Source organism: Eschrichtius robustus, chromosome 14, assembly GCF_028021215.1.
Source record: "Eschrichtius robustus isolate mEscRob2 chromosome 14, mEscRob2.pri, whole genome shotgun sequence".
In the NCBI taxonomy this organism is placed as follows: Eukaryota; Metazoa; Chordata; class Mammalia; order Artiodactyla; family Eschrichtiidae; genus Eschrichtius; species Eschrichtius robustus.
Window position 1 is genome coordinate 80,358,507 of NC_090837.1, and position 19,410 is coordinate 80,377,916.

At 38.2% G+C, this 19,410-nt stretch overlaps 1 protein-coding gene across 6 annotated transcripts in view; it reads right to left on the reverse strand.

The window, feature by feature from the left end:
• Positions 1-609: 609 nt before the first annotated feature.
• The window catches only part of CCDC68 (coiled-coil domain containing 68), a 49,986-nt gene continuing 31,185 nt past the window's right edge, over positions 610-19,410 (reverse strand). For 5 of the 6 annotated variants that reach the window (XM_068563252.1, XM_068563251.1, XM_068563253.1 and 2 more), the window contains 4 exons: positions 13,868-13,973; positions 12,465-12,548; positions 4,025-4,101; positions 610-1,600 (listed from right to left, as the gene is read on the reverse strand). In XM_068563252.1, the coding sequence (XP_068419353.1) occupies positions 1,543-1,600; positions 4,025-4,101; positions 12,465-12,548; positions 13,868-13,973 (325 nt within the window). In that variant the 3' untranslated portion in view covers positions 610-1,542. The remainder of the gene's footprint in view (positions 1,601-4,024; positions 4,102-12,464; positions 12,549-13,867; positions 13,974-19,410) is intronic. The other variant, XM_068563256.1, reaches the window with a different exon arrangement.

Below are 19,410 nucleotides of genomic sequence, written 5' to 3' on the forward strand. Positions count from 1 at the left end.
CAGAAATGTTTATTTAAAGAAACAATTCAAATGATGAAGCCGAAACGATGAGGAGATAGGAAATAATCCATACCTGACAAATACATGATCTACTGATGTTAGTAAAACAATACTTTTGTATTTGAAGAGTTCAGATCTTTTTAGGCTTCTGAAGCTGCTTATTCTTATTCTCAAGAGAGCCAAACACCATCCCAAAGTGAAGCTGGAGACCACATGAGCAGGTCCTACCTGTATTACATTGAACTGTACTTCTGTGTTCAAAAATGAATATAGTGAAACCCAAATAAAATTCAACAGTGTCCTTCCATTTTTGATTTGAAAATTCATTATTCTAATGGAAATCATCCAGGTTGTTAGGTCAGTTAGATGGGTCCATTCCAAAAGCTCACATTTATTACAACCCAGCATGATGGTTGGGGTATAAGAGGAACCTAAGTGATCTCCAAGTGAAAGGTGAAATCTCCTACCACACAGCAGATGCTTAAAGCAGAATTCATGATCCCAACACCCCTACACATGTGCCAGGAAATGCATTACCAAAAATCTTCAATGTGGCATAAATAGGAGATGAATTTATATCACGGTAAGATATTTGTTATTATCCAAAAGTCAACTTTAAAATATATCATTTATTCACACACATACACACACACAGATATCGCAGGTTCAGTACCAGAGCACCAATTTAAAGAGAATATCACAACAAAGCGAGTCACATGAAATTTCTGGTTTCCCAGTGAATCTAAAAGTCATGTTTACACTATATTGTAGCCTGTTAAGTGTGCAATAGCATTATATCTAAAATATATATATATACATACCTTAATTTAAAAACACTTTATTGCCAAAAAATGCTAACCATCATCTGACAATGCAAGGTTGCCACAAACCTTCAATTTGTAAAAAAAAAACCACAGCGTCTGTGAATCACAGTAAAAGGAAGCATGCCTGTATATTTTTCCTTACATTTATGTACAGTCAGCCCTCTGTACCTGCAGGTTCCACACTGATGATTGGTTGAATCCATGGATGTGGAAACCATGGATACAGAGGGCCAACTGCACTCTGCCATTTTATATATGGGACTGAGCATCTGAATGGGTTTTGGTACCCGAGGGGGCTCTTGGAACCAATCTCCTGTGGATACCTAGGGATGATTGTACATAAAAACCACTATCAAAAGGTCAAAGTTGACAACCTTAACCAGTCCCTTCAGCAAAAATCTGCCAAAAAAAAAAAAAAATTCAGTTTTCTTTTTTAAAGTTTAAAGCAAAATTCATCTTCCATCATGGGAAAGCATCTGGTTTCTTCATCCATTAGTACGTTTTGAAGAAAGAGTTCCTTTCTTTGAATATATATTTGTTTGATTTTCTGAAATGTCATCTTCCCGCAAAGTTATTGATGTATACATTAAATATAATACAATAAATTCCATTAAATACTGGCACTGAGCAGTTTTAATATGTAAATTTAGACTGTGTTTCAAGGAGTAAATAAGACGCAGGTAGTGATCTTTCTCATTCAGATCTTCAGCCAGGCGGCTCATTTCCGTAGCCTAACCAACATCAAATATGGGGTCATGCCTTCAGTCTTCAATTCACTGTGGAAAAGACCACACAATTATCAAAATCGAGCACATAAAACTTTACTGATATAACTGCTGTACCACTCCATTACCATCTCCACTACTGCTGTACTACCAAGTCTGAACTAATTGCTTTAACCTAATTGATGATGGTTAATTGATTGATTCTAATTCCCCATGAGGCACAGTAGAAGCACATTATGGATGCATTAACCTTATGTAAATGCATCTGGTTGTAAGAGGACAAGAGTGAGAAAGAGTGAGAGTGTGTCTGCCCTTCTACTCAGTGAAGACATGCACCAGAGTGACTTGGAGATGGGACACACAAATCGACTGTTCCGTCAGGACGTTTTAGTTCTGTGGGTTTCTCATAGCCTAAACTTCTCTCCTCACTGTGTGAGTCTAGTTTTAAAAACATGTATATACACACACACACACACACACACAAATATACACATGCATATATCAACATGTGTGTGCACACATATATGTATATATGTGTGTTTTATTGTTGCTGTTTTCTAACAACCTGATCCTCAATATCCAGCAAACCATTTCTTTGGTGTTCAACTTAAGAAACATCTATACGTTCTAATGCTTGGGGAAAAAAAACTTTTTTTTTTTTTTGTACTGACTGAGAGAATTCTATCTTATGAGTGATTTAAGAGATTTGCCAAGATTAATTTTTAAATATATGTGATGCTTGTTTTTCTTTGCATTAATGGCTACTTTTACACTCTAATTCCTCCCGAGAGTTATAATTCCATTCTACGTTGGTGAATCTAGACTTACCGAACCATACAACCACTTACATTCTCAAATGGCCAATTGGTCAGATTTCATTTTGCAAACATGAGACCTACCATTATAGATACATCATTACTATTGGAATTTCTACCAAAATCATAAAACAAAGGGCATATTCATTCCAGCTTCCCTATTTCAATTAGGAAAATTTCCCATTTGACCTCTCCTCAGTCATAGGGAGAAAAAAAGTCTTTAAAACTACCTTTATGAATGAACTGCAGCTAAAGAACTAGCCGTAGAAGTCATTCTCTCAAACTCATCCCCTCTGTACCAGCCTGAGTCTCATCACGCAATACTGGGGTCAGTACAATATGGAGACCACGTGTTGCTCCCTCCTCTGCTCTACTCTGGCTCCGTTCCCTCCAGGGTCAAAACAGCTGAGGGGGGCCATGATACCTCACTACCCCAAGAGGATGTATCTGGTAAGGGAGCTAAAATCGACCGTCCTCCCTTTCCTTGGAAAGTCATGCTTCCCTTTCTATTCTAAACTCTTCATCTCTTCCTGCTCTGAAGTGTCTGCGTCTCTTACTGCTTCTGAAATGTGGGCATTTCACTTCCTCTTTTAATACTTCTCAGGCTTAATTTTTCTTTATTAGATGTTGCAGAGCTATTGGCCAAAAAGTTAATGACTTAGCATCCGGGGGCCCAAAGATTTTAGAAAACTTGATGCATAATGCTTCATCTCTAGTCTCTAATTACATACATCATTAGCAAAGTGAAGCATGCTTGCAGGGTGTCTTGAAGAGGGAGAAAGATCTACTTGAATCCCTAGACTGGGGCTAATCATGGGGGATCTGATTCTCCACATCAGGCACTGTGCAGAAGAGAGTTTCAGAAAATGGGTTTCGGCCCTAGAGAGAGTAGGCTGGGAATTCAAAAGTTGCTAGAACAGGAAGTTTTTAATCACTTTCTAAATGATTCATGTAATTACAGACTATGTTTTCTTTTAAGTGATAATTTCATGGAATTTTATGGAAATGAGACTTGAGCCCAGAAGTCTTTTTTTTTTTTTTACAAACCTCTCACTTCTGATTCTGTCAACATTAGAAAGTGATGTGATGGTTTCAACTATTATTTCCATTGCTTTAGGGGTCATTATCATTGCTTCATTCGTTCGTTATTAGGTAGTTGTTGAAGAAACTTGTCCTTAACAATGCAGGAAATAAAGTGAAAAACAAGGAACTATTCCTGCCCTCTTGACGTTTACAATCGACTTGAGAGACAGACATGGAAACTTAAATAAATACACATGATTTATGATTAAAATGCCCATCGGTGACACAGAAAATATGAGCAATGGAGGAACAAGGATGGTAGAGGAGATAATCTGTACTGTTTGGATTAAGTATTGAAGCCAAGACTGGGCTTGTTTTATGCCAAAGAAGAGGAAAAAAGATATCTAAATTTGTTCATTCATTTACTCATAAAGTAAGTATTTGTATATCAGGCTTCAAGGATTCAGCGGTTAACAAGATTAATAGAGTTCCCACTCTCAAAGAACTGGGAGACAGACCGTAAACACGTGATTACGGAAGTATTAATTGATTGGATAATTTCTCAAGTGGTATAAACGTCAACCGTGTTCAACAGGAGTCGTGAAGGCAGATGGCGGTGGGGGAAGAGAGGCCTTACCTTGTAGAGACAGCTTTGGATACCTTCGGCCTAGGAGTTTCAGACCAAAGTGCCACCTTGGTCTTTAGTTCTTTGTTCTGAAATAGAAAAAAAAAATGTGCAGCGATCACATGTGTGTTAGCACATTTACTAGTCACATGCTTAGTGTTTCTGGGCGACCCACCATCTACATCCCTCCTTAGCAGTAAGTCTGTTGCTCCAGTCACTGTATTAGAACACAGAAGGTAGCCAGTTGCGAGTCCCCAAATATTACTTCTGAAAATACAAACACTCCTTGAAAAATGCATAATTTACCAAGGGATTCAAATTTAGTATTCTGACTTAGCCTCCGAAATCCAACAGCTGAACTCTCTGTTTCAATTTACAGTTTCTTTTATATGGACAGATGCAAAAAACTTCACGAAAGAACTCTATTAAAGAACCTTTTGAAAGACACGCACGATATTTATTGCACATTTGTCTTTCTCGTGCAATCTCTTGATTAGAAACTCCATGAAAATAGGCACCATCTGTTCTTTTGGTTCACGGCATCCTTAGCCTCAATATTCTCGTTGAAGCCTCAGTTTCTTCATCTCTAGTAGTAGCGGTCCTGACTACCATATATAAGGTGGAAGAAACAGATATCATATGACCATAATATTTTAAATCTGGAAGCACCTTGGAATTCTGGGAGATAATGCAATGGCTAATGACAGGAAGGGAAAGTGTTTAAGTTTTCAGGTACAAATCCTAGCACAACCACTTGCTAGCTGTGTGACCTCAGTTAGTTTACTTATCCTCTCTGTGCCTAATTTCCTCATCTGTATTAACAGATATGATCATAGACCCTTCTTCACAGGTTCTGAAATGAAATAAAAGTACGTAAACTACTCAGCTCAGTGTCTGGAACAGATTTTAAGACTGAAAGGCAGTTGGTTATGACTTTCTAGTCCAAGGACCGTTATTATATCTAAAAACTGAGGTCCAAAGAGTTTAAGTGCCCAACATCTTGTTCAGGGCAGAACTCAAGACTCAAAGTCAGGTCCTCCCATAAATGGGAAGGAAATCCAAAAAAGAGGGGATATATGTATAAGTATAGCTGATTCACTTTGCTGTACAGTAGAAACTAACACGACATTGTAAAGCAACTATATTCCAATAAAAATTAATAAAAAGAAAAAGTGAAAGAAAACCCCCCCACAAAGTCAGGGCCTCCCAGTCCAGAGACAATACTTTCTCTACAATGCAGCCAAGCCAAACAATTTTCTTTTTACAGATCTGGAAAGTGAGACTTTCCAGCGAAGACTCATGCCCAAGGCTGACTTGCCAGTTGGCTGCATGGGCAGGTCAGAAGTCTTTCAAGGATACATCTGTACAGAAAGTTCTGACCCTGAAAGGTAACCGTGGGGGGAAGGCAGAAGGGGAGCCATGGCTCTCAAAGAACAGCAACACACCAGCTCCCTTCCCTGGTAAGAAACGAAGGACTTAAAAAGTCATATAATTGAAGTTTAAAAGTTATTTTGTAAGACTCCATCTGCTGGTTTGGAGTAAGCCAGCACCAGAATGCATGGTTTTGGGAAATAGACACCAGAATTTTGATGGAAGAAAAAGAGTTGATAATTCTGAGTACCTAGCAAATGTCAAGACTTTTGCCTGGTGTTTTCCAGACATTCTTTTCTTCGATATAAACTCATCTCTGAGGAGTAACTTTCATTGTTATGTATGTGAAAGAAATAAGGCTGGCAAAACTCAAATTGACGAGGAAGCTTGCCTCCAATGACCCACAGGTAGTATATGCAGCATGGGTCTGCAAATGTTCAGGCTTTATGCAGGCCTGCCTGACTCCAAAGCTCATGCTCTTTTCCCTGCAAGATGTTATTTTTCTGTGACCAGAGGAATTCGCCCAGCCTCCTTATATTACAAATAAGCAATCGGTGGACCCCAGGAGATAAAGAGATTCAGTGATTTCTGAAAGGATTCCAGGTATGATACATAGGAAGGAGAAGACAGCGAACTGTCAGGGAATTAATCAACAATGAATCTACCCCAAACATCCAGCCGCCCGCAATACACCCGGTTACTCAGTCCCTGCCATGTCTGCAGCACCGTACCAGGAGCATAGGGAATGTGAGACAGCACAAGAAAGGATAGTATCTTCCCTTTTAGCACACAGGATGCATCGTATGGTGGAGGTGATAAACACGTGACCATTAAAAAATTATAAATAAATTAATTAAATGTGATTCAAGAGATGCCATAAAGCAGCCAGTAATTCAAAGGTATAAACAGAAATCAGTGTGACTAGAATAATTTTCCTACACAAGGACGTTTAACCTGGACCTTGAAGACAAGGTGAAATGGGTTAGGTGGAAAAAAGGGAGAGAGAAAAGATGAAGGCACAGTTCTTAAAGTGTAATCCTGGAATCAACAATCTGAACATCCCCTGGGAACTTACTAGAACTACAAATCCTCAATTCCCAACCAAGCCATTGGACCAGAAACCCCGGGGTGGCCGGGTGATGTGTTTTAAGATGTTCGTCAGATGATTCTGATGTCTGCTCACATCGGAGAGCCACTGGACCAGAGTAGTTTTAAATGTTGGTTGTATATTGGAATTACCTGGGAGATTTACAATCTAGTGATGCCTGGGTCCTACCCCCAAAGTTTCCATTTAGTTTGGTTGTAGTCTAGGTTCAGGAGTTTTCAAAACTCCACAGGTGATACTAATGTACAGTTAAGAGGAAGAACTACTGAACTAAGGAAAGCAGAGACAAGATGTGAATTTTGTACCTTCTTATCCCTCGGCATCTACACGGAATAATAAATAAAAGATGGAGCAAAAATCTTCACACATGAATCATTTCACTGTGATATTTCAAGAGTTAAGCACTTAAGTCTCACTCAGGAAATGTACTTCAGATTTCACAAATTGAAGATATAGATGTTCCTTGTATAATGGAGATATATCGAATATACACTCCAAACAAGTGCAGGCATATATCAGGGCCAAGTACGTGGCTAAGAAAAACTCCTCTCTGTACCATACTTTACAAGTTATGAAGCACAACTTGAAACACAATATCATGATGACTACAAGCATTGGAATAAAAATATTTTTGTGGCTGGACAAGTATGTAGAAGCTATTTGGAGTTTTTCCAAAATAAACTCCTACTTTCTCAAGTTGTTGCCTTCCAAACAATGCAGAAGCATAAGAGTTATCAGCTCAGACGGTCTTTATTTTCATATATTTCAACTTCTGTGATGATTTATTTCATCTACTGGATTTAGGTCTTTATTTTTGATTCATGGGATTTCATATGCTTTTCTTTAACTAGAACAACCAAATGCATGAGTTTTCATCATTAGTTTACAAAATTATAAATCAATGACCAGAGTAAGTCCACCATTATTATGACTCTATCCAAGGATAGTTCACTGACACAGTTTTCCAAAAGAACCTAATTTTTGCATACTTAAACTTCTAGCAACATGCTCTTGGAAGTAAATTAAATTTTATGGATGATGGTGATTACATAAAGTAGGATATTCTTCAAAGTCTAGAAAGTGGAGTAATTTCTGAAGATGCATTTTCATATGAGCATGTCATTAGTGAAGAAGTTAGAAATGTGTGAAATGTGAGACGAATTTCAGAGCTGTAAATTAAGATGATGAAAGATATGCCAAAGTAGAAAGAAAAGTAAATAATTTTGGCAGAGTTAAGCAGAAATTTTCTGGTGATACTTAAAAGAGGTTTAATATCCTGAAAGACTGAAAAGAAAAAAAAAAAGGACAGAGTTAGATGAGTGAATTTTATCCCCTTGTGGAGGAGGGGGAAGTCCTTGGTAGGATAGAAAAGAATACACAGAAAAAAGTATTCATTTCCATGAGTCAAAAAACTGGAAAACAGAAAAACATTTAATGTAGTAACTGTGACAATGGCTAAAATACAGACAAATGATCCTACAAATTTAACATTATATCTGTTCATTTCTAAATATATAGAAATATATATCATTTTTAAATACAACTGTATGTATATTGACACACATGCATATCTGCACATACACACACTTATTTGATCACTCAGATAAGTAGATATTGGGAGATGAAAAGCATGTGCTTCAAAGTCAGGAAGACTCAAATGCAGCTGAGTGATTTTGAACAAGTGTCTTAACTTCTCTTAATCTCAGTTTAACCCCCGAGGGAGTAAATAATAACTTTCTCCCAGAGTAGCTTTGAAGATTAAACAAAATGAAGTATGTAGCATGCCTTAAAAGAGACGAGTTGTTTATTATGGATGAGAAAACTATGCTGTCTGTATGGTTTAGAAAGTTGATGTCTTTAAAAGGGTTGTTCAGCTCTGGTGACCAATTTTTCATAAACTGAATCTGCTCGCACAGTTATTTCAAAATAGGATAGTCCTGAGTTTGTGTGCAAGATAGTACACCCCTGCATATATCCTCCCAGTTTAAGATCTTCATAACGAAGCATTGACTAGGGCTAGACTAGAAACAGGTTCACTCCAGCTCAAGCACTTACTAAATTCAGGTACCTGGTCCAAGATCACAGGCTCAGAGATGCTCTTCCTGACTCCCATCACTTTATAACTGTCACATTGTTCTACTCTTCTCGGAGCAGTTACCTCTCCCTTATTAAGTTGTGTACTTACTTGTTTATGTATTTACTGTATGTATCTTCAATTAAAATACAGCTAGATGAAGTCAGGACAGTGTGTCCTGTTCATACCATGTACCTACCACTTAGAACATTTCCTGGTACATCATAAACACACAAAACTATTTGCTGAATAAATAAACTAATGTGGCTTGGACGGGCTTTTTAAAGCTGAAAAGGGCATTGTAACATTCCCTGCAGTGAAGGAAACGATTTATCTACTGAAGACAATAAATTCTGAGGTCATAAAAGACATTCATCAATACTGCTATTATCTGAAGACTTTTTTAAATAAAAGAGAATGTTAGAAAATAGTAGTATGAATCAATTTCATACAGAGAATCTTAGGCAGTACTGAGAGATGCTGTCCCATCAACGTGGGCAGACTGCATCCAACCAAGAAGTTTCCATGAGGGGAACACAATCTATTGCTTCCTCCTATCACACTGAGTGGCTAGTCAGAAATTATTTGCTAAATTTGGGGATATAGAAGCAGTGCAATGGAAGCAATACATTATTCTGGTCTAACTATTACACCAAAAGGCCAATTGGATAATGTAGTGTATAGGTTAAGTTGCCAGTTTACTTAGGACAATAAAATTAGCTTTGGGGATGATATAAATAGAGACACAACTAAAGAATATAAGATTGAATTAGAAGCAGTAGCACCATTGATGCCCTGACTCTGTGATGAGGGCTAACACTTAATTAGACATGACCAGAGCCTAGGACCATAACGAAAGATCAGAGAAAGACCACAATCTCTCCAATTAAAATGTATTACAGATGTATGATAATTAAAGCAGTAGGGCATTGGAGCCAAATAGGCAGATGTACACCATTGGAACAGATTTCCAGCATAAAAATTTAGTCTAGGATATATCGGCATTTCAAATTCATGAAGGAAGGCCAGACTGCTCAATAAAGTGAGACAACTAAAAAAGTAGATCCCTACCTTACACCGGACTGCCTTGAATTACAGATAAACTTGGGTCTAAATGAGAATTCCGGCTCAAAATAGGAATCTGAGCACGTGTGTTTTTCATCTCTACTTTCTTAGATTTCATTAGAACGATACCAAAGCATTTTTAAATATTGAAATCACTTAATAATAAAGAGGAAAAAAGAGGGCTATTAGCAGATCAGAAATGTCAGAACTGAAAGACTGAAAGAGAGTGAAGAGTTAACTGAAAGAGCAGAGGCAGCTGCAGGTGAGGCCGTGACAGCTGAGGGAGATGTCTGATCCAGCAGACATGGAAATTCAGAGAACACAGATCAACAATCTTAAAAATGGATAGTCTTTGAGTTACCAATTCAACTTCTAAAAATGTATCTTAAGGGAGGAAGTAATTATACAAATAATCAGTAATGTTTGTAAAAGTTTGTTGAATTCATTGCTGTTTACAAAAGCTCTACTGGAAAACAATCCAACAGCAGAGATTAAGTTAACTAAATTATTTCATAGCAATACAGTGGAAACCTTGGTGGCTCTTTAAAAAGATAACGTAAATTTAATTTGCCTGCTAAGCAAAGACCTCCTTGTTATACTGTTCTATAGAGAAAAAGAGACCTTAGTATGGCCTAAAGGCTTTTTATGATCTAGTCCCTTCCTACCTTTCCAATGTCATCCTATGCTATTTACAGCTCTTTCAGATTAGAAGCACCCACATGGCCTCCTGTCTGGCTACCTGACATGCCCTACCACCCAGTTTTCCACAAAGGTCATATTGAAATTCATTTTCTTAGAGAGATTGTTCCCACCCACCAATCTAAACGGTCCATATACATTCTTCCAACCAGGTATTATCGTCCAGAGTATTTTGTCCTTTTCCTGCAGAACCTTTCCAAGATATTATTAGTTACATATTAATTTATTTGTATCTGTCTCCCTCACTAGTTAGTAAATTCCAGAGAGCAGGGCTCATGTCTATTTTGTTCAACATTGTTTATCCAAACTTAGTGCCTACACCATAGTAGCCACTCAATAAGTATTTACAGACTTATGTAACTCGTGATATGAAAAAGTTGATGAAACAAATAAAAGTTTAAAAACACAATAAAATGATGCCATATATAGTCTGTATCTCTAATATATACACACAAGTATGTAACAGGCACAAAATTCCCACAGAAATAGAGATATACACAACTGTGCTGAATAACTGCCCTTGGATGGTATGTTTGAGTGGTTTTCTTGTTATATTAGCTCATCCATATTTCCTAATTTGTATGGGATGAATGACCATATGTCAGTTATGTAAAAAAATAAAAAATAGTTATTAAAATATTATAAGAAAAATATTTATAAGAAAAAACATTTTATCAAGTAACATTTGTCAAAAGCCCACTACATAAGAAACGTTGGGAGGAAATGCCTTTAAAGACATTTCTTAGGAGGAAGGGGCTCTAATGCAACATAAATCACATCACTTGATGTAAACTAACCAATTTACATCTTACTTAGGTGAGAATCTAAGGAAAACCCAAGATGCGATGAGCTTACCCTCTAAAATAAAGAGAACAGTGGTCCCAGGAAGGTAGAAACAGCAAAACAGGGGGATGGTTACAAAACTTAAGTTGCAAAATATTTACAGCCTCTTTATGTTATTATGATTTTTTTCTTCTGTTTGAGGAAAGCAGAAAGAATGTGGTGGTGGAAAGAATGGTGAGGCGTGTGCTGGGAGTCCGATCATGGAGCTCCTCTCTGGTCTGTCCTGGGGAAGAGAACAGCTCCAAAAGAAGAGCAGGTTTCAATGAAGACAGAGCATCTCTGTACTCCACAGGACAGGACAACGTGACACACAGAGAAGTCACGATGCTGAGGGATGAAGCAGAAAAGGTGACCAGGTCTAAGCAGTCCGTGATGAGCTATTTAACAGAGACAGAAGGGGTGGCACTGAGCACAAAGCAGAGCTGGGCTGGAGACACCTGGGGGTCATCAGGTGCTCCAATAACCGCAGGGCTTCTCTGTACTTCCTGTGAGGTAGGGGTACCACCAGCCTAGGACTGCAGCTGAACGCCTGAAAAGGGCTTCCCCAGTCAAGGCGGGGATGAGTGGGCAGGAGTAAAGCACATCTTATCACAGTGTATTTTAAAGTTTTATGATAAGTTTTAAAACACCGAAACATAAGAAAATTTCAATTGGCTTCTTGAAGTAGGTGAGCCCTGAGGCAAAGCCTGGATGCCCTGATGGATATGGATGGAGAAAGAGGAGGAATAGGACGTCTCAGGACGGAGGAAAGAAACAAAGACAGGAGACAGCAAACCCGGCTATCTGGCTAGAGCTGAGTTCACGCCAGAGTGGCCTGGACCAAGCTTCTAACTCAAGTCCACATCGAGAGATAGTATCACTGGTCTCCCCAGTAGAGAAAGTATTCTGGAACATTTGAATAAACTTTCAACAATTATTTAATAATACTTAATATTAATAATTTAATAATATAAAATTATGTTTAATACTTAATATTTTAATAATTATTGAGTACCTCCCCCACAAAGCTATAATTCTTACACATAGAAGACGCACACACACACTCACAAAAAGACATTCATACCCACATAGAGACACATGCATGTCCTCACACACACACATAGACACAGTCACACACAATCACACAGACACACACATTCACATACAGACATACTTGGACACAGTGTCACACTGGCACGCCATTGCACACAAGCACTCACACACACACAGGACACATTCACACACAGGCTCACAGATATACTGAACACACCCACACTCACATTCGTACTGAAATATAGAACAGATGCCCTCCCTACCTGGGCTTCCAGTATGTTAACTTTTTCTTTCAGATCTTCAATTCTTTTATCCTGTTCTTTTAAATTATTTTTTAAGCCTTCCATCTAAGATTTAAGAAACACAAATGCAAAAATCTTGTCAGGCAACACAGAATAGTTCCTTAAGTCAGAAATTGTACAGGTTTCTGTGGTCAAGTAATGTTAATCAAATCAACAAAATTAAATCCCAAGCATTAGCGGACTCAGCAGGCTACAGAAAATAACAGGACAAATTGGCACCTGGGGACGAGAGCACACAGACAGTGCAATTAAACACTTTAATCTTTAGAAAACCTGTTTAAACCAAACTCAGCAGGAGTGCATCCTGTGGGAAGCAACACTGGTCCTTGTTCTGTGTCTCAGACACCTAACATTTTCATCCTGCATAGGCAGAGGCCAGGGGACATGATGCAAGGCCGTGGTCTGGCATGGGGAAGCTCCCTGCATCAGAGATCTGGTCAACCAGCAGCATATTAAGGTGAGCCCACTTTGCTTTGGAAGAAAAGCATCTGTTAAGAGGCAACGTCGAACTGGGGGATGTGGGGTGATATCCAGGACAGTGCCAGAAGAGAAGAAACATGTGGATTCCAAGGCTAGCTCTGTCATTTAACTACTGTGGGCCTCAGTTTTCTCATCTGTAAAATGAGGACATGGGATGCCCCCTCTGTCCTCCCTGACTCTCAAGTGCTATGACTCAATTCTCTGGCTGTTTGGTGAGGTCCTACCGAAGCAAGCATGAATGTTACATTTAGGTCAAGAAGGCATTTGAGTTATTTGGAAGGACTCCTTTTAGAAACAAATATTAGGTAGTTTTAAAATAAAAGAATGGATGAAGGTCTGGTTTTAAGTCTAAAGCAGATTCCCAAACCAGATCAATACAAATCTTGACATAAACTATATGAGTATGCAATTCACCATCCATCTGGCTGCCTTCACGATGACCTCTTCTCTTTCACCTGCCAAGATGTTCCCAGTGAAGAAGGGCCAGGTTACAGGCCTGTGCTAACACACCCTCTATGTAAATTAACCACTTATGAGGTTATGAAAAGAGATCATTTCTTCTTCAAGAAAGGGCTGAATGTCCTAATCTACAAAATCTGCTAAAGAACAGTGTGCATTATCTGGCTCAGAACACTTAAAAAAAAACACCAAAACATCTAAAGAGCAAACACAATTTCCCAAATATCTTCATTGAGAACATCACAGGTGTTGGCATAGAGACAAAAGAGGACACTGAAAACAGAGCCTTGTCACATGGGGATAAAAAGGAAACGTCAATGCAGAGAAGAATCTCAGTGCTCATAGAGTCCAGGCAAGCCACACGTATTTGGTCTTCTCACTGTAAACATACTAGCTACCAGAGAAACACACTTGATTAATCTGACCTCCTGGATGACACTGCGCAGGTTCTGATGCTGGGAGTGAATCACAAACTGCAGATGAGAGATCTGCTCCTGGAGGAGGGAAATCTCCTTTTGAAGATCCTGGCAACTGGAAATGCAAAGGAAAAAAGAGAGATGGATTTGCTAAAGCATTATACAGCTATTTTTACAGCTGTGCTACCAGGATCTCCTCACACATGACTCTACTACTGGGCAACATGTGGGTAAGATGCCCAGGGTCCCTTATGCCAAACAAGACACACCGAAGATAAACAGTCATGAAGCACGCTCTGATTAGCTCAGACATGAACTTGAATGAGAAGATCAATTCATGTCAAAAGCTCCTCTCTGGCCACCTGTGACTCCCTCCCTCCATCAGGTAGTTGAGTCAAGTTGCATCGAACCAGGTGAAGCACTTATATATCTAATCTGTCTCATCTAAGAGCATCCACAGACCTAGCAACCATCAGAACACACACATATGGGATAGAACATGGGGCCAGGAATGGAGACTTAACACATATATCAGAAACCAACTTCCAAGGATACAGGGGTTAGTATAGGTTGTGAATTGCCTGTGTTTGTCTTTTTTTTTTTTTTTTGGCTTCCTATTTTTGTTAATTCTACTACATGTAGATAAGGCAAGGAAAGAAAAATTAAATTCCAGCTAATATTTTGAGTCCACATTAACCATGGTGAAGAAAGATGACTGAAGTTTGAATTTAGATTATTCATCCTTTCCCAAAGCTCCATTTAAGTAACTGGCATTGATTACATGGCTTTTGACTATTTCTCTTCTTGCCTATATTATTAGAGTTTGAGGCAAAATGCCTTGAGACAAGACCACTAAACTTGGGAGCATTGTAATTTTGGAGTCACATAACCTTTCTAAGCCTCAGTATAACAGGTATAACAATCCCTACCTTTACAGCATTAAAAGATTATACTGTACACTTAAAGAGATAAAGTGAATGTGCTTTCGGAAAATGAGCGTTTTATAAAGTAATATATTATTTTAGCTTATTAAGGTTTCACAATTAGTAGCCAACATCCAATTCAATCGCAATTCTGATTTTTACAGTCTCTACAAATATTACAAAGGTCATAGAAATTCATGTGACACTATGGCGGAACTTGTTCTCATTTTTTTAAAAAGAGTCTCCATTTTGTTTTACATCATGTACTAAAACATTGCATCTCAAACTTAATAAGCATTGGAGGATCTTGTTAAATTGTCAGGGATCTTGTTAAGATGTACATTCTAATCCAATAGGCTGGGGTAGGGCTTGAGGGTCTGCATTGCCAACATGCTCCAGGTGTTCCAATGATTTTGCTGGTCCACGAGCCAGGCTTTGAGTGTTTTGAGTAGCACAGCACTAATCTACTACAGTTGTCTCAATAATGTTTAATATACAATAAGGTCGCTCAAAGCCGAGTAACTTTCAGGCAATTTGCAATATTTAAGACAGTCTTGATTTTTTCCCTTGTTCAGTTTTGTATGAGAGAGCTTTTAAAAGAGTTTGTTTTACTGTAGAAAAAATTAATTTCTATAAAGCTATAGAAATGTTTGCACAAGTACAAATGATGTATAATGATAGCCATTACTATTTATTTATCCTATGGAACGAAATCATTTATATTATAAAATACTGTACAATTACACAACATATATGTCATAAAATATACGTGAAATGTAGTTCATTATTGTTCATAGCATTAAAAAATGGAAACGATCTAAATGTTCATCAACAGAAGACTGATAAAACAAATTACGCTATATCCATGCTACTTTTATTTTACATATACATATATATAACAGAGATAGACCAATAGACAATTGATATCAAAGATGATGTTACAGAATATTATAAAAAGGATAGTCTTTTCAACAAATGATATTGTGACAACTGGATACTCATAGGAAAAAATGAAAAAGAAAATTAATCCTAACCTCACTTCATCAAAAAAATAAATTCCATGTAGATAAAACTGGAGACCCAAAAAACTCTCAAAAGATAATATAGAAGAGCATCTTCATGAATTTGGAATAGAGAAAGATTGTTAAAATAGAACTTAGAACAATATTAACTGCAAAGTAAAAGATAAGTTTGACTAGACAAAAATTTTAAACTTCTAGTCATCAAATGAGAGTGAGTAGGATAGCCTCAGAATCTCGGTAACATAAATTAATAAAGGCATTGTATCCAGAATATATAAGGAACATCTACAAATCAATGGAACAGGAACCCAGCAGAAAAATTAGAAAGTGACTCAAAAAGGCACTTCACAAAAAAAGATAGGTTGTGGACATAAGGATCAAAGCAACACAGAAGGCAAACAGAAATCTGGCCCACAGCTGGTGCTAAGATTCAAAATTGCTCCAGAGAGAAGGGAAAAAAAGAGAAAAGAAAAGGAGGAAAGAGCAGTCAGACTCAGGACTTTCCTGGGGAATAACGAGAAAGAACTTGGGATGCTTTGCAGAGCCAGGTCAGCTTTGAAAATTCATAAAATATGAAAATACTGTATATTATTAAAGGTGAGTATTCAAAATGGTCTCATCGTGTCTTATGATGACCCAGAACTCGCGGACTGAATGGAAAAAAAAGTCTTTAGAAGGATGGGAGTGGGTAGATATGTTCTCCAAAGTAGAAAACTCAGGAAATTTCCCCATATATTTCATGAGAATATTACCATCAAGCTCACCGTAAATAAATAAAAATCTGAAGCAGGTCTTAAGATGGAAGAAAAGTATTTCTGGAAGCACTCTGGAAAGCGTAGGGGTTTCAGACTTATCTGCATTATACACTAGAACAGTGATTTAAGGAAGTTGCAAAAAAAAATATCTCTTAGGTTTGTTCAATAAACAGAAAACCTAGTCATCCATTTAAGGTCTTTGAATGTGAGAATATAGCTAAATAAGCTGCATTTGAGCTCCCTTTAATCTCTGTTATTTATCTTTCACTTGAAGCACTCAGTGCTTTCAGTTGAAGCACTCAGTCTTAATGTACTAAAGCAAAACAGTAAGAAGAAACATAATGAAGGCCAGGCCTGGGAAAGGAGGCCAAACGTCTGTATCTAGGATTTATGCTCTGCCTCCCAATGCCTCAATATAAATACAAAGTCAATGTTGAAATTAAAATAGAATTGAAAACTGCTGCTTCCAGAAAGATGTAGAAGATGTGTTTTCCCCTATTCTTCCTATTAAGTCAACCCAAAACCTGAACATTATACATCAACAAACACAAGAAAACTCTGAAAGGTGGAAAGAAGAAGGAACACTAGCTTGGGACCTTGGGATCCAGGGAACAACACAATGGTGAGTTCCCTGGGTTTTCTTTTTGCTTCATACATGCTAGGCTTGGAGCTGAGAAAGTCCACAGCCTAGAAACGGCAATGGGAGCAGAGAAAAAGCCCAAACAAAAAGAGGGGAAAACCTTGGCTCCACCCTTTTGAGAAAGGGAACTGAGGATGCTGTCTCAAATCACTACGGATGGAGAGTGAACAGAGTACCATTTCTGGTCTTCATGTTAGATTCCCCAGTGTTCAAGAGAGGAAGTCAATCTTATCTTTAACTTGCAGAAATGTGAAAACAAATGGTGTGTCTTTAGTAACATGGGATGACCGTGGAATAAGTACTAGGCAAGGAGCACATCCTCAATCTCTCTGCTGGCCAATGTCTGCCAAAGACTTGGTCAAAGGAAATCAAGGTCATGGAAGACTGTCTCTCCATCCAATTGTCAGGATACTTTAAAATCTATTTTGGGGTTAACTTCCACCATCCGAGGTAGCATTATTGAGTCCTGCCACACTGCCCTCTGCTGCTCACTGTTAAAATGGCTTTGATTGAATTGTTCTTTGGCGGCATGGTATCCTTTTTAAAAGTATTTTCTGAGGTACAGCTTCTGTGTTTACTATAATGATTTTGTTGAAGACATCGTTCACGGTACTTTTTATGAACATATCCTGGAAATTTTTCTCTCTGGCCTTATAGATACATTAAAAAGAACTGGACATTTCCTAAAGAACTGGTTGGGTTTAGTCACTTGGACATTGTGAATCACAAAACTAATCATAATTTTCTCGTTGGGTTGGCTGCTAGAAAATTTAAAATTGAGTCAGTGGTCCACTGTGAGCACGTGTAAACATTTTGTGGGCCAACCTCATTATATACCTGTTCTTGTATCTCCTTGGCCTTCTCATCTAATCTATTTCCAGTTAAAGGATTATGTTATTTTTATGTAGTTTTTGTAAATGATCTTATATTTTCTTAGAACTCAGGGTACATAAATACGTAATTGCAAAGGGTATGAAGAACATGAGGATGGCCATATTTGCACAATCCCAGAACATAACCCTTTTAAGTCTTTATAAATTGTACTTATTATCAGGGATTCATGCATTATGCTGTTTACAGGAATGAAAATTCCAGAAGAAATAAAAAGAGCTAGATACTGAGAGACAAAATGAATGCAATAAAAGTGGCAACTGAAACTATGTTGCATGTACCAGACGCTGCTACTTCCGGGCACACTACTCATAGCCAGGCATTGGGCATATGAATAACCCCATATGGAATTCCCACTTGAGAGAGAAGATAGTGAGATTGGTGGCATCCTGGAGCTTCTCTGAAGGTATGAAAAACTCATACTAGAGTCACAGGGACTCAGGTTTCCTGCTATTTAGGATTTGATGTTTCTTTGGACCTTTATGGTGGCCATTACTAAATGTGAGTCCCCACTGGAAGAGAGGGAAACTGACGATCACAACCATATGAACAGGAGACGCCAGGTCCTTACCTTTCCCAGGCCAGACCAAGGTGAAAGAATAAGCAAGATGTAGGTATAGCTCTGTTCACATTTGAACCAAAGCTCAGGAATATGTATTACTATTGCCAGTCAAAATCTTCCCCATTGTTGTTTTCAGTGGTAGCACTAAATGGGTGGGGGATGGGGGGGGGGGCTTAAGACAGCCCTCAAAACTACCAAAGATAAATGTACAATGTAAGTAACAACAGTATGCTTTGACAGGCAACCACATCTTCAAGATACCCTGTTTCTTCCTCTAAGGAATGTACCATCCCCAAGCAGCTTCTACAGGTATAGAGAAGCCAACACACTACTTGTCTTTACAAAGCCCAAATGTGTTCCCCAAGGGATAACTCTAAAATGGGCCTGTGTGTTTGTCTGTGACATCACAGGGCAGAGAGAGAAGTTGGAAAACTGCCTTCTACTCGTAGCCACACAGGGGACTGAGGAAACCAGTCAGAGAAAAGGTCTCTGGAGTTTCCAGAAATAAGAGAAAAAAAGTCAAGTCTCCTCTATAGAAGGACAAGCATAGGCTTTGCTACGGCAATACTAGAGCCCAAACTCCCAGCCCTACAACTTCTGGAAAGCTGAGTGATCTTGACAACTCATGTAACCAATTAGAAGCTCTATTTCCTTCCTGAAAGGTCGATGGAAAGATTAAATTAAATAAGGTACCTCGGGTTACTTTATAAACTGAAAGGCACTACGCATGTGTCAGTTAGTACTGATGGTAGTAGAAAT